The sequence below is a fragment of the Sus scrofa genome, chromosome 17 (genome assembly GCF_000003025.6).
Source record: "Sus scrofa isolate TJ Tabasco breed Duroc chromosome 17, Sscrofa11.1, whole genome shotgun sequence".
Taxonomy (NCBI): domain Eukaryota; kingdom Metazoa; phylum Chordata; class Mammalia; order Artiodactyla; family Suidae; genus Sus; species Sus scrofa.
In genome coordinates, this window is record NC_010459.5 from 35,208,217 (window position 1) to 35,222,867 (window position 14,651).

At 52.4% G+C, this 14,651-nt stretch overlaps 1 protein-coding gene and 1 non-coding gene across 4 annotated transcripts; one reads left to right on the plus strand and one right to left on the minus strand.

Moving 5' to 3' along the window:
* Nucleotides 128-10,555, plus strand: REM1 (RRAD and GEM like GTPase 1). Of its 3 annotated transcripts, none has more exons than XM_013983226.2 (5): nucleotides 128-256; nucleotides 1,121-1,661; nucleotides 2,730-2,812; nucleotides 7,967-8,168; nucleotides 9,943-10,555. In XM_013983226.2, the coding sequence occupies exons 2-5, from the start codon at nucleotides 1,322-1,324 to the stop codon at nucleotides 10,212-10,214; spliced, it is 897 nt and encodes a 298-aa protein (XP_013838680.2). In that variant the 5' UTR covers nucleotides 128-256; nucleotides 1,121-1,321; the 3' UTR covers nucleotides 10,215-10,555. The 3 variants fall into 3 exon arrangements, with proteins under 3 accessions (XP_013838680.2, XP_013838686.2, XP_005654299.3); XM_013983232.2 differs by having other exon boundaries at nucleotides 1,295-1,661; XM_005654242.3 differs by having other exon boundaries at nucleotides 132-256; nucleotides 1,291-1,661.
* On the minus strand, nucleotides 1,770-1,830 carry MIR7140 (microRNA 7140). Its single transcript, NR_128456.1, has one exon. It is a non-coding gene; the product is annotated as a microRNA 7140 (primary transcript).

Genomic DNA, 14,651 nt, shown 5'->3' on the forward strand with positions numbered 1-14,651 from the left:
CCGCCCCTGGTAAAGGACTTGAAGCAACTGGTCAGTAGACCTCTGCGAAAAATCATTCAGCGGCCAAGGCCTTGGGGCGGAGACCCCGGGGCTGCCCTCACGGGGCGGGGCTCGACGGGGCGGGGTCGCGGCTCCTCCCCCAACCAGGCGGCGGGGCTGGACCGGCCCGAGGGGCTGCGCGCCGAGGCGGTGGTACAGCCTGGAGCACCCAGCTGCTGCGGGCGGCCGGGGACCCTGGACCCCTCCTCACACTGAGGTAAAGGCCCGTGAATCCTGCCACCAACTTAGTTAAGTTGGAGCGGAGTTCGCCAGGCGCCTGTATGGGGGGTGGGGGTGGGGGTGGGGGCCGGGAGGTTCTGTGGCGCAGTCAGGGGTTGAGGGGGGCTCAAACCCACACCCTTAAATGAGGATCCCTGGATCTGGACCCCGGAGAGTGAGGCAGTCTGGGACAAGTAACCCTCCAAGGATCGGGGGACTCACACCCAGGACCGCAGGCTGGGGAAGCTCGTACTCACACTCCGGGAATGACATGCCCTCCTGGGCCGGGTAGGTCCCCTCTCCACCTCCCCACCCCCGCCAGGACCCCTTCCTATCACCAAACCTGGGGCCTGGCCGCCTCGAAGCCCCCGCCCCGCAACAGCAGCTGGAGGCCGTCGCGCCAGCCGCTCCTGAATTTTTCACGGAGGGGGCGGGCCGGACACGCCGTTCCCATGGCACCGGGGCGCTCGGGTTTCAACCCGGTGGGAACCCCCAGACCCCTTTGCCTTTGGAGTACTAAGCCGCCCCTCCGGCCACTTCCTCAGCTCTTGAGGGATCGGGCTGCGGAAGTGAATCCCCCCAGGGGCTCTCAGCCCTCCTCTGCACCTCCCTACCCAAACCGAACCGTGGGGAAGAGACCAGTGGGAAAGAGGAGGACAGGGAATCCAAGTGTTCTTCACGATCGTGGGCCTCATGTCCTGAATCGCAGGGGCAGCTCAGTGTTCATGCGGGTGTGGACATCCCACGCGCGGCTGCCCGCTGCCTCTCTGTGTGTCATGGGGAGTGGGTCATCTTCAAGGCATAAGAAATGGTCTCTGGTGTGCATGCATGTGTGTGTTTCACACTCACTCACCCCTCCCAGCCTGACCCAGGTTCGCTCTAGACCAGAAGCCAGAAAGCCCCCACCCAGGAGGATCTGAGGCGCCTCCTCCTCCCATGTAAACAAGAAGGGGTTCAGCAGCTCATCCGGACCCTGCAGAAGAAGGGGCTCAAAGCACCTGGCTAACCACCCACTCCTCCTTCTTGCCCAAGAAAGGAAGGAAGGAAGCCCTGCTTCCCAAGGATGACACTAAACACTCAGCAAGAAGGAAAGACCCCCCTTCGTCGGCGAGCCAGCACTCCACTGCCCCTGTCGGCCCGGGGCCACCAGCCTGGCCTCTTGGGCACAGCATCTTCCACACGATCCCAGCATCCCCGACTGGGCCAATCAGCCTCCCTCAATCCCCCCAACCGGCAACGTTCACCTGCTCCCAGCGGCTGGTCCTCTGAATCCAGCGACTCTGAAGGCTCCTGGGAAGCCCTCTACCGTGTGGTACTGCTCGGAGATCCTGGCGTAGGGAAGACCAGCCTGGCCAACCTCTTTGCGGGAAAGCAAGAGCGGGACCTCCATGAACCGCTGGGAGGTAGGGAGCCTGTGGGCTGGGCTGGGATGTGGTCAAAGGAGTGAAGTCACTGTCATCTGGGCACCAAGAGTTGACAACAGTCAAGAACAGTTGTACAGCTCATGCACTGCTCAACTCTAAGGGGCATCATTCACAGAGACTATGAAGTGAATGATGCCCCCTTGAGTTGTGTAGGGCACAGCCTGCACAAGGATCTACAGGAGGGAAATTCCTTAAATAGTGAGTGAGAATTTTGCCAGTTTCTCACAGATGAGAGGTATATGATTCCTTTCCATGGCATAACGGAAGCAACTCTGAGTTCCATGAGTCTGAAGGGTAAAGAAATGGTGGGCCCCCTCCCAATTCTCAGATCCTCCCCGCCCCACAGACAACCAGCCATCCATGCTCCCCATGATCTGCAGCCAAACTAAGATGCTGCCCCAAATGCAGACTCCCGGACACTAAGTTCTGGGCCCTGGGTTCCTCTATTCCCAAGAGATGCAGTGAGCTGAGAGGGATGGGGGGGGGGGGTCCCAGGATGGTGGGAAACAGGACAAAGACAGAGGACATGAAGATGAGTCCCGGATCAGCTAAGAGGACCCAGGGGGAGTAGGGAGAGGGGTCAAAGGCAGAGAGGAAGTGGGGACACCCTGACCAGGCCCTTTCTCCAGCCTTGACCCCCTAGGAGTGAGAACCCATATGAGAGATGGACCTGTACACCTGTATGTGTGAGAGGTGGGGAGACAGACCCAAAGAGGGTAACATGACCTGCCCGAAGCACATGGGAAGCCAAGGACAGAGCGGGACTGGGAGAATTCCCAGCCCAACTTTAAGCCCATCACTCACACTCATTCAATCAACCAAACCAACAAAGCCTTTCTCAGTACCTACTGTGTGCCAGGTACTCTGCCAGCAGCTAGGGAAACACAGGCTCCTCATGGTGCTTCTTAACCTATTGGGAGAGACAGACATCAAACAAGCATGGTGAGCACTTGCAGGAGGTGTGACTGGAAAAAGGGGCTAGGGAGGCCTACCCTCTCCCCAGGCCTGTATCTCCTCCCTGAAATCCGGCTCTTTTCTGGGTTGCAGAAGATGTGTATGAGAGGACCCTCACGGTGGATGGAGAGGACACCACGCTGCTGGTCATGGACACCTGGGAGGCTGAGAAACCGGTATGGCACAGCAAGCAGGATTTGGAGGGAGGGGCGCTGAGGCTAACACCAGATCCCTGTCCCTTCCTAGGATGCTGCAAAGCAGGGACAGTGCAGGGCCCATCTTCAGCACCGCCTCCCCCCCCGCCCCCCGCCCCAAACCCACAGCTTCTAAGCAGCCTTTCCAGCCAAAGATAGAAAGTCCTCACGACCCTGACCCCCTTTTCTCACTCCATTGACCCCCCTCCTTACAGCCCTCCCGGGAGGTGCTTCTCCCCCTGCAAATCTCCACCCCCATCCCACTCCACCCACCCACACTGTGCGAGGGAAAGAACACCAGCTTTAGCCTGAGGTCCAACCCCCTCTTCCTTTGTCTTACCTATTGGCTTTGTGCAACTGACTTACCCATGCTGAGCTTCAGTTTTCTCACTTGATAAATGCGTGGATCATTCCTTCCTTCCTTACCAGCTGGTTTTGGGGGGGGTTGTTTTGGTTTTGTTTTGCTTTTTAGGGCGGCACTCATGGCATGTGGAGAGTCCCAGGCTAGGGGTCGAATAAGACCTACAGCTGCCGGCCACAGCCACACCAGATCTGAGCTGTGTCTGTGACCTACACCACAGCTCATGGCAACACCAGATCCCACCCCCCCCCACCGCCGACCCACTGAGCGAGGCCAGGGATTGAACCCTCATCCTCGTGGATAGTAGTTGGATTTGTTTCCTCTGCATCACAATGGGAACTCCCCAGCTGTTTTTGTTTTTGTTTTTGTTTTTGTTTTAAGTTCGTACACAGTTTCACAGAGGTAAATACAGTTTGGAGCATGAAAAAATGCTGAACGAGTGAAGAATTGTAAATAACAATAATTCCTATTAATCATAACGTGGTAGCTAATAAAAAAAAATGAGTCAATAAAGAGGATATCAAAGGATGTCCTCCGCTAGCACATTCCAAAGCGAGAAGACAGCTTCTGTCAGGGACATGTTCCCATTATGCTTTTCTTATCTGGTTTGAGTTGTCTTTTTTTTTTCTTACAATACAGGTAATACATGTTCATTGTAGAACTATGAAGAAATAAAACTAAGCAAAAAAAAAGCATCTAAAATTCGCCTTGGGAGTTCCCATTGTGGCTCAATGGGTTAAGAACTCAACTAGTATCCAGGAGGATGCAGGTTGGATCCCTGGACTCTCTCATTGGGTTAAGGATCTGGCATTGCTACAAGCTGCGTTATAGGTCACAGATGTGGTTCAGATCCGGCATTGCTGTGGCTGTGGTGCAGGCTGGCAGCGGCGGCTCTGATTAGACCCCTAGCCTGGGAACTTCCATATTCCATAGGTGCAGCCCTACAAAGGAAAAAAAATAAGGGTTAAATTCACCTGGGATTCCATCTTTCTCAGGGGTAGGCCCCTTCCCTAACACTCAGGGAGGCCCTGCCCACAGGAAGGGGCTTCGGAGGTCAGTGTTGGATGACTGACAAGAATGGCTGACAGCTCTAGTGATTGGCCCAAAGGCCAGGGATGAAGGAGCTAGGGGACCAGTTCTTTAGCATAAAAGGAAACCAAGGCCCAAATGAGCATCATAATAATGATGATGATTCTTCTAAGAGCAGCTGACAGTTCTGGAGCACCCTGTGCTAAGTGCCAGCCCCTAAGTGTCAGCCCCTGGGCTAAGCACATCTATCATGACGTTCAGGCAAGACAGAAACTATACAGTGAATGTACTTCTGATTCCCACTCACTGATAAGTCAAGGCTCAGAGAGGTTAAGTAATGTGTCCAAAGTTCTGATAGCAAGTGGGATTCAAACACAGATCTCTAAGACCCCAAAGCCTGTACTCTTATGCACTAGGACTGCCTCCTCTCTATCCCGATTCAGAGCGTCATCTTCTGAACATCCAGCTGAGGTTCCCTCACTCATTTTTTATTAAGAAACACTGGCTGGATGGGCCAAGACATCCAGCAGTTATTAAGGCAGACATGTCCCCTTGCCTCATGGAGCTCAGATTGGTGAGGGAAGGTATGCTTTTTGGATGCAGCTGAGAAACCTATGGGGCAGAGTCAAGTGAATTAAGAAGAGTAATCATAGAGCTCCCTGGTGGCCTAGTGGTTAAGGACTTGGCATGGTTACTGAGGTGGCTCTGGTTCAATTCCTGGCCCAGGAACTTCCGTATGCTGTAGGCACGACCAAAGAAAGAAGAAGAAGAAAAAAAAAAAAAAAAAAAAAAGGGAGTTCCCGTTGTGGTGCAGTGGAAACAAATCCGACTAGTAACCATGAGGTTGCAGGTTCAATCCCTGGTCTTGCTCAGTGGGTTAAGGACCCAGTGTTGCTGTGAGCTGTGGTGTAGGTCGCAGGCATGGCTCGGATCTGGCATTGCTGTGGCTATGGTGTAGGCCAGCAGCTATAGCTCCGATTCGACCCCTAGCCTGGGAACTTCCATATGCTGCGGGTGCAGCCCTAAACAGCAAAAAAAAAAAAAAAAAAAACCAGACTGGGATTCCCATTTGGGAGACAGAGTAGGAAAAGTACTGGACTGGAAGAATTGGAATTGTGTGCCCAGCTGGTTGTGTGGCCTTGATAAAGTTTTCTCTTCTCCTCTGGACCTTGATTTTCCTACAGTTTCCTCGTCTGCTGTCTGTGAAGGCAGTTCCCAAAGAGGGTCCATGCAGTAGCAGCCTTAATGAAATAAGCATCCATTCTTTCCATCCTTGGTCTAGATTTTTTTTTTATGTCAGAGAGGCAAAACTGGACAGAACTGAGAGTGCCACTGGCTCATCCAGTGGTAGCCTAGTGTGGCTGACCATCAGGGTCACCTGGAGGGTATAAAAATCAGATTCTTGAGTCTCAACCCAGACCTAATGAATTAGAACCTATAAAAATGGGGTTCTGGACTCTATATTTTTTGGCCTCGCCCATAGCATTCGGAAGTTCCTGGGTCAGGGATCGAACCCACACCACATTGGCAACCCAAGCCACTGAGGTGACAATGCCAGATCCTTAACCCACGGTATACACAGGAACTCTTGAACTCTCTTTTTCTAATCACACCCCCAAGGGGTTCTTACCCACCAATCCATGTACCAATTGGGTTCTATGATCCTAACACACAGCACATACTCCATAAATATTTGTGCAATGAATGAATGAAGGGTCAAGACCCACCCTCTCATCCTACAGATTAGAAAATTAAGACCCAGCGAGAGGACGGAACCTGTCCACAATCAAGGCTGAGAATCCAGAATGAGAACTCACATCTCTCTGACTCAGTTCAGGATTACTTGGCCTGGGGAAGGATCAGTATGTCTGTCAAGAACTCGCCCCCTTTGACAATGATGGTGTCCATGGATCCAATGCTTTCCTGCTTACCTACCTTATTATCAGAAAATCTGTCTGGTTTCTTTCGGCTCACAAACAGTGCTCCCATCACACTGGGCATTTCCCACTCCTGGCCCACTCTCTTCCCTCCTGCTCAGCCTGCTTATCCTGACCCCCCTCACCAGTCCTCTGTGAAACCCTCCCACACTCTGCCTGGTTGAGTTCCTTTGGCTTATCCCTGCCCTAACCCCCACCCCGTGACTCCTCCAGCCACTCACACATGCCTCTCTTAAGGGTACTCCAACTCTCCATTTCCATGGCACCCCCTTTCCGGACCATGAGCTTTTAGAAGGCAAGAACTGTGTCTTATTTATCACTTAAGAGGAGTTCCCACTGTGGCTCATTGGGTTAAGAACCCAACATAGTGTCCACGAGGATGTGGGTATGATCCCTGGCCTCATAGTGTCTGTGAGGATGTTAGATCCCTGGCCTCGCTCAGTGGGTTAACAGAGCAGTGGCTGCAGACAGAACTCCGATCCCACATTGCTGTGGCTGTGGCACAGGCCAGCAGCTGCAGCTCCAATTCGACTCCTAACGCAGGAACTCCCATATGCCGCAGGTGCCACCCTAAAAAGAAAAAAAGAAAATTGTTGCCCAACTGGTTCAGTCTCAGAGTGCGATCTCTAACAAAAGATCATCATCCAAAACAGAGTTTCAAAATTACCCCAGTTCTTTCCTCTTCAAGACTCCATTTCTTTTTCTTTTCTTTTTTTTTTTTTTTCTGTCTTTTTTTCTTTTTGCCTTTTCTAGGGCCGCTCCCGCGGCACATGGAGGTTCCCAGGCTAGGGGTCGAATCGGAGCTGTAGCCGCCGGCCTACGCCAGAACCACAGCCATGCGGGATCTGAGCTGCATCTGTGACCTACACCACAGCTCACGGCAATGCCAGATCCTCAACCCACTGAGCGAGGCCAGGGACCAAACCTGCAACCTCATGCAACCTCATGGTTCCTAGTCGGACTCATTAACCACTGCGTCATGACAGGAACTCCAAGACTCCATTTCTTAAAATGCCCCGTTGCCTCTCCTGCCCCCTTCCCTTACACCCCACAGATGCTCCTTTGACTCTCCAAGACAGTCCAGAAAAATGCCTCCTCTAGAATCAGCCTCCTGTACCCCCTTCCCTCCCTTTTTTTCTCTTAACTCTGGACTGCCAAGGGCTAAAAGTACTGTCTAGCAAGACCATACCCTCCTCAAACCAGACAAAAGAGCTGAACAGGCAAAGCCAGAATCCTCCTTAGTAGGAATGGGAGCGAAATAAATCTTTTGTCACCAGTGCCCATCCTCCAGAAGGAACCAATGAATGAGAAATGGGGTGAGGTAGTGTCATTAGCCCCGTTTTTCTTTTTTTCTTTTTGGTCTTTTTAGGGCCACACCCACAGCATATGGAATTTCCCAGGCATGGGGTCAAATTGGAGCTACAGCTGCTGGCATATGCCACAGCCACCGCAACCTGGGATCCGGGCCGCATCTGCGACCTACACCACACCTCATGGCAACGCCAGATCCTTAACCCACTGAGCAAGGCCAGGGATCGAACCTGAATCCTCATGGATACTAGTCAGATTTGTTTCCCCTTGACCACAACTGGTACTCCCAGCCTAGTTTTCCAAGCAGAGAATTGAGGCTCAGAGAAGATGGGTGGTTTCCCACAGTGACACAGGGGATTGTAGCAGAATTTGTCCCCCAAACCTGTCCAGAGTATAAACCTCAGCCCTATCCCAACCCATCAGAGCACCCCATCCCCTTCTTTCTGAGCCAGGGCCTAGGCACCCTCTGAAGATGGGTCTGGGTCCCCTCCCCTACAGGATGATAGCTGGAGCCAGGAGTCATGCCTGCAGGTGGGCAGCGCCTACGTCATCGTGTACTCCATCGCAGACCGCGGCAGCTTCGAGAGTGCCTCTGAGCTCCGCATTCAGCTGCGGCGCACGCATCAGGCAGACCACGTGCCCATCATCCTGGTGGGCAACAAGGCGGACCTGGCACGCTGCCGGGAAGTCTCTGTGGAAGGTAAGCCCTCCCCTCCGCCCTCCTCCTCTGTCTTTCTCTCAGCCCTACTGTCACTGCTTCTCCAGCACTCTTCATCTCAGTGACTGTCAGGACCCCTTCCCTCCCGCACCACCACTCGCCCCACCCCACCCTCACCTCCATCCTGCATCTACTTGCCCAAGCCTATGAGCCGGAAACCATTCTTGCCTCCTCTCACTCCCCCCAAACTAGTCCCCACATCCTGTCAGGTCCACCTCCCTTAACCCCACAATCCCTCCCCACCCTCACCCCCATGCCCTCAGCCTCTGCCCCGTCCTGGCATTTCCACTTTAGCCTGGGCCATGCTTCTTATCCCCATTCAGTGGGTTTGCCCCACCAACTGCCAGAGTTTCCAGAACCAGATCTGACCTTGTTACATTGCTTAAAAATTCCCTCATGGCTCCCTTAGTCAGAGAGACTTTATTCACCAGGTACGACAGGCCCAGTGCCTATAAGCTTTTCAAGGGCTTACATGTGAGATCTAAAGAGGACAGTTATGAGCTCCAAAATACAGTGAGAAAATTATAAATTCAAATTTCAAAGAGTTTTAGTTCTCTCTAAAATGTAATATCGTGTCAGCCAGCAACTGCAAACCAAAATGTTTGAAGTTATATATAAATTGTATTTAAAGTGGGATGGGGAATAGCTTTTTTTTTTCTTTTTACAGCCACATCTGTGGCATATGGAAGTTCCTGGGCCAGGGGTCGATTCAGAGCTGCAGTAGGCTGCAACTTGCGGCAACTTAGCCCACTAAGCAAGGCCAGGGATCAAACCTGTATCCTCACAGAGACAATGTTGAGTCCTTAACCTGCTGAGCCACAATGGGAACTCCAGATGGGGAAGATCTTTTTTTTTTTTTTTTTTTTTTTTGTCTTTTTGCTATTTCTTGGGCCGCTCCCTCGGCATATGGAGGTTCCCAGGATAGGGGTCGAATCGGAGCTGTAGCCACCGGCCTACGCCAGAGCCACAGCAACGCAGGATCCAAGCCGCGTCTGCAACCTACACCACAGCTCACGGCAACGCCGGATCTTAACCCACTGAGCAAGGGCAGGGACCGAACCCGCAACCTCATGGTTCCTAGTCGGATTCGTTAACCACTGCGCCACGACGGGAACTCCCAGATGGGGAAGATCTTAATACATCGGATGTATCAGGTGGGACCCATAAAGATATTAAAATGGCCCTATTCACAGGACAAAAATCTAAAAGATATGGAAACTGAGACCCAGAGCAGGGAAGCAAGTTTTACAGGGTCACCAGCCACTGAGGACTGGAACCCAGGCCCCTGAGGCCAGCCCAGTGGCACCCTAAAGATGGAAGACCATTTGCTTTATGAGCAGACATCCCCAAATTCCACAACACGATCTCCAGGAGATTTTGTTAAATCAAGGCTCTCAGGCCTCACCCAAACCTACCGCATCAGAATCTCTGTGGGTGGGCTCAGCAACCTGCATTTTAACATGCTCCCCCAAATAATTCTGATGCACAGATTAAGACCCCCTTACCTGACATTCAAGACCCTTCCACCTGTTCCCAGCCTCCCTCCCTGTCTTCCCAGCCTCATTCTACTAGCCAGTATCAATCACTAGCCTGTGAACTAACTCTTCAAAGCCGGGTCTGATCTCTGGCAAGCAGCACGAGGTAGGGGAAGGAAGAAAATATGCTTCCCCGTGGACACTGAACACACCTCTTGCTACCTTTGTCTCCTATTTCCGGTTCTGGCTCCGCCCCCTCGCGCCTGACCCCGCCCCCTCAGAGGGCCGCGCCTGCGCTGTGGTGTTTGACTGCAAATTCATCGAGACATCGGCCACGCTGCAGCACAACGTGACGGAGCTCTTCGAAGGCGTGGTCCGCCAACTGCGCTTGCGCCGCCGGGACCTCAGGGCCCAGGGGCCACCCACGCCACGACGGCGGGCAAGCCTTGGCCAGCGCGCTCGTCGCTTCTTGGCGCGCCTAGTGGCCCGTAGCGCCCGCCGCCAGGCACTTAAGGAGCGCTCCAAGTCTTGCCACAACCTGGCCGTGCTCTGAGGCTGCCAATCTGCCAGGGATAGCGGGACACGGGTGTACTCTAGGCTCCACCAATGCCGCCTAGGGGCAGAGTCCCGGTGACCTGGATTCTGAGTCGTGGGCCTTGCCCACCCACTGCCGCAATGGACAGAGCATCTCCCCCAGCCGCAATTTCACAGACTTCTGTGCCCTGGGAAAATGATGGACAGACTATGGGGCCAAAGCACAAATTGGGTTTTTTATATGGTGTGTGTCTTTTTGTAAGCAGTCTTCGTTGTCCTTGGGCTCTGGCCTACCCTCAGAAACCACCCCGTCCCAAACCACCCCCTCCCACCAATAAACCAGAAAGATGTCTAGTGTCAGTGCCCAGATCTCTTCTTTGGGGCTCTTCTAGGCGTCTCCATCTCCCACTCTCACATACACAGATTGCAGACCTAGTTAGCCTGCTGACCTGGGTGTCAGGGTTAATCCATTAAAATCACTGAACGAATTGTAGATTCAGGCCCATCTGCTAACCACTGGACACAGCCCCTGCCCAACACCCGTTTGAGCGAGACCCAGTGGAGCACAAACAACCACAGTTCAGAGCGATGACCTCCTACTTTCTCATTAACCCATTTTTTAGATTATAGATTCACAAAATATTTTCTGAAAGGAATCTCAGCACTCATCCTGGCCATAACATAGCTGGTGTTTTCGGGGAGCTGACTGGATTCTAAACTGTCACAACTATTAATCTTCACGTTTACTAGTTTAACAATGGAGGCACAGAACAGGCTTATGCTCCAGATCATACAACTGCTGTAGGTGAAGCTGCCGGGATTCCAGCCCAGATTTATGAGATTCAAGTCTGTTCCCAGCTTATCCACAGTTCTCTTGGAGCATGTGACCAAAAGCTGTAGACTCCTGGGGAGATAGCCTTTCAAACACAATTTTGCATAAAATTTAAAGACAGTTAGGAAGTTCCCTTGCGGTGCAACAGGTTAAGAATCCAGCATTGTCACCATAGCCGCTTGGGTCACTGCTGTGGCACAGATTCCATCCCTGGCCTGGAAACATCCACATGCCTCAGGTGTGGCTAAAAATAAAAGGGGGGGGGGTAGACTCCATGACACGCAATCCGTTAATCCCCAGGGTGGTCCCCCCCACCACCAATTTAGTCCAAGTCATTCATTTTGGAAACTGAAGCCCAGAGAGGGGAAGTAAGTGCTCCAGAGTCACCCAGCCGATAAGGGTAAGGACTAGACCTCAGGGCCCAGCCTCCTCCTATGTCTGCGTGGAAAGGAGGAGGTAGTGAGGCGTCCAGCCTGGCGAGGGATGGGCCCTGGGGGTCAGGTCAGGAGTTTCCAGCCTAAGGGGAAGCAGTGTCACTGGAGAGGAGAACAAGATGCAAACAGTTTGGACCATGGTGTCCCTGACGCCTGACACCCCTTGCCCCAACCAGCTGCCCGTCCAGATGCCTCAGACCCCCACGTGGGCCACGTCCCAGCTGCCAGAAACACCAAAGCACAGGCAGGCGAGCCACCATATCCTCCAGCTGTGGAACCCCCCCCCCCAATCTTGCCAGCGGGGCACTGATGGCACTTATTTTCCTATCCCTGCTGCAGCCAGGGTGGGGGGGTGGGGTCTTCCCCCACCCCAAGCTGTCTCCAGCCTGCGGTTGGGGGGAGGGGCCAAAGTCGTGGAAAGTTGGCAGAGGCAGCCGGCAACAGCCGGGAGAGTGGAAAAAATGATATCAAACCCGGAAAAATGCAGGCCGGATGGAGGGCCCAAGCCGGCCCTGGGAGGTGAGAGGGAGGGAGGCGGGGAGGAGGCGCCACAGGCTGAGAAAGGAAGAGGGGCAAGGGAGAGAGCTGGTGCTGGAGCTGGTGTGGAAAAACCTGAGGACAGTCACCAGGATCCCCTTCCTTCCGCATCCACAACTACTGATTGAAGGCCTACTAAGTGCAGGGCCCAGAGCCTGGTTCTAGGGAGACGCTGATAAACAGGAGTAGAGAGAGTGTCCATACCTGGAGCTCGGTCTGATGGGGAAAAAAGACTAGAAAACAAGGATCTGAATAAAAGAATTGCAAACTGATAAGGGGCTAAAAGTCAGGTTAGTCATCAAAATAATCCAATCCTCTTAAGTTACAGATGGGGAAATTCAGGGCCAGAAAGGGAAAAGGTTTACTGGAAGCTGCTCAGATCGTGGAAAAAATCGTTGAGACCAGGATGAAGGGAGGAAGGAGAGGGAAGAAAGAAAGAAACAAATAGTGCAGACTGGATGCAGGGGTTAGCACGCAGCCAGCACAAGACAGCACAGTGGTGCAGGGCCTGGCCCTAAACCAGGGGTCGATGTTCAAACGCTGCTCCTCCTCCATCTCTCTGTGCCTTAGTTTCCCCATCTACAGAATGACCGTTCCCTCCCTCAGGATTGATGCGAGGATTAAATGACTTAAGATGTGTAACACAGGAGTTCCTGTTGTGGCTAAGTGGGTTAAGAACCCAACATAGTGTCCGAGAGGATGCAGGTTCGATCTCTGGCCTTATTCAGTGGGTTAAGGATCCATGGTTGCTGTGCGCTGCGGCATAGATCACCGATGCAGCTCGGATCCAGCGTTGCTGTGGCTGTGGCGTAGGCTAGAAGCTGCGGCTCCGATTCAACCCCAAGCCTGGGAATTTTCATAAGCTGCAGGTGCGGCTGTAAAAAAAAATGTGTAAAGTACTCAAAATAGTTCCCACGTCTAGGAAGATTCAGTAAATGTTGGTTCCTGCTATCACATCTTAAGACCTTAGGGAAACCAGAGTTTGTTTAGGGTAAGATAATTTGAGTCTATGAAGAATTGCTTGAGAGTCTTTGCCCTGCTATGACACTGGAGGACTTTAGGAAATTCTCCTCCCTTCCTGGGCCTCAGTTTCCTCATCTATAAAATAAAGGGATTGAATCTGAATTTTTTTTTTTCTTTTTAGGGCCACACCCATGGCATATGGAGGTTCCCAGGCTAGGAACCAATCAGAGTTGTAACTCTTGGCCTAAACCACAGCCACAGCAACAGAGGATCCAATCTGAGTCTGCGACCTATACCACAGCTCACGGCAACACTGGATCCTTAACCCACTGAGCAAGGCCAGGGATCAAACCCGCATCCTCATGGATCCTAGTTGAATTCGTTATGGCTGAGCCACAACCGGAACCCTCTGAATCTGAACTTGTATTGTATATTCACATACTCACACGTTTGCTGCCTGCCTCCCCCACAGGAACGGGAGGCCAACCAGGGCAGGACCTCGATGCTGCTTTCTCCTCAACCCCTGCATCCATCCCTGGCCCCTAGTAGGTGATCAGTAAATATTTGTCAAATGGATTAATTAACCGATCCCTAAAACGGCCCTTCCAATCCTGACCTCTCTGATTCTAGGAGTCTGTGAATAAGGCATGGCTGGGAAAGCCTGTGAGAAAACCACAGTCCTCCTCCCAGGGACATGGCCTATTATAGTTTAGAAAGTTCTTTCTCATACATAAAAACAAACCAAAAAAAAGCTAACTTTGTTTTAGCTTTAGCTCTTTCTATGCGGTGAGCCCCATGCTTCATGCTTGATACACATTTTCTCCTTTCATCGTCACCAGCATCAACCATCTAGGTAGTAGGTACCATTTTGCAAATAATAGATGAACACATGGAGGCTAAGAAAACCCAAGAAATGTATCTAAGGCTACCCAGCCAGAAAGGGTGGTCAGGATTCACACCCAGATCAGCTGTCGAGAGGCAGGTAGGAACTGCCATCTTCATTGTACAGTTGGGGAAACTTAGGCCCGGAGAAAGTAAGTGAATTGCCCAAGATCAGCGTAACAGCAAAGAGTGCCGTCACTCTTACCATGCATTGGGGGCTGTGCTAAGTGCCTTTCGTATATGAAATCCTCAAAAGTGGTCATTATTTTCACCATGGCAAGGGGTTTTTTTGTCTCTCTCTCTCTTTTCTTAGGGCCTCACCCACGTCCTATGGTGATTCCCAGCCTAGGGGTCGAATCAGAGCTGTAGCCACCAGCCTACGCCACAGCCACAGCAACAGCAACAGGGGATCCAAGCTGAGTCTGCGACCTACACCACAGCTCATGGCAACACTGGATCCTTAACCCACTGAGCAAGGCCAGGGATCGAACCTGTGTCCTCATGGATGACAGTCAGATTCGTTTCCACTGAGCCACAATGGGAACGCCTCACCGTGGCAGTTTTCAGATGGAGAAACTATAGCAGAGAGAGATTCACTACCCTGTCAAGGATGCACAGTTAGCAAATAGCAGAGCCAAGATTCGAAGCAGGGACGTCTAGTTCCTTGGTGTGAAGGGCTCATCTCTATTGCACTGTCTGTTGGTACAGCAAGTCCAGCGCGGGCTGGTGTCTGCCCAGCACCCTGCTGCCTGGGCTGGGGGCAGGGCAGAGAACAAAAGCGCATTGAGAGGATCCTCAGCCGCCAGCT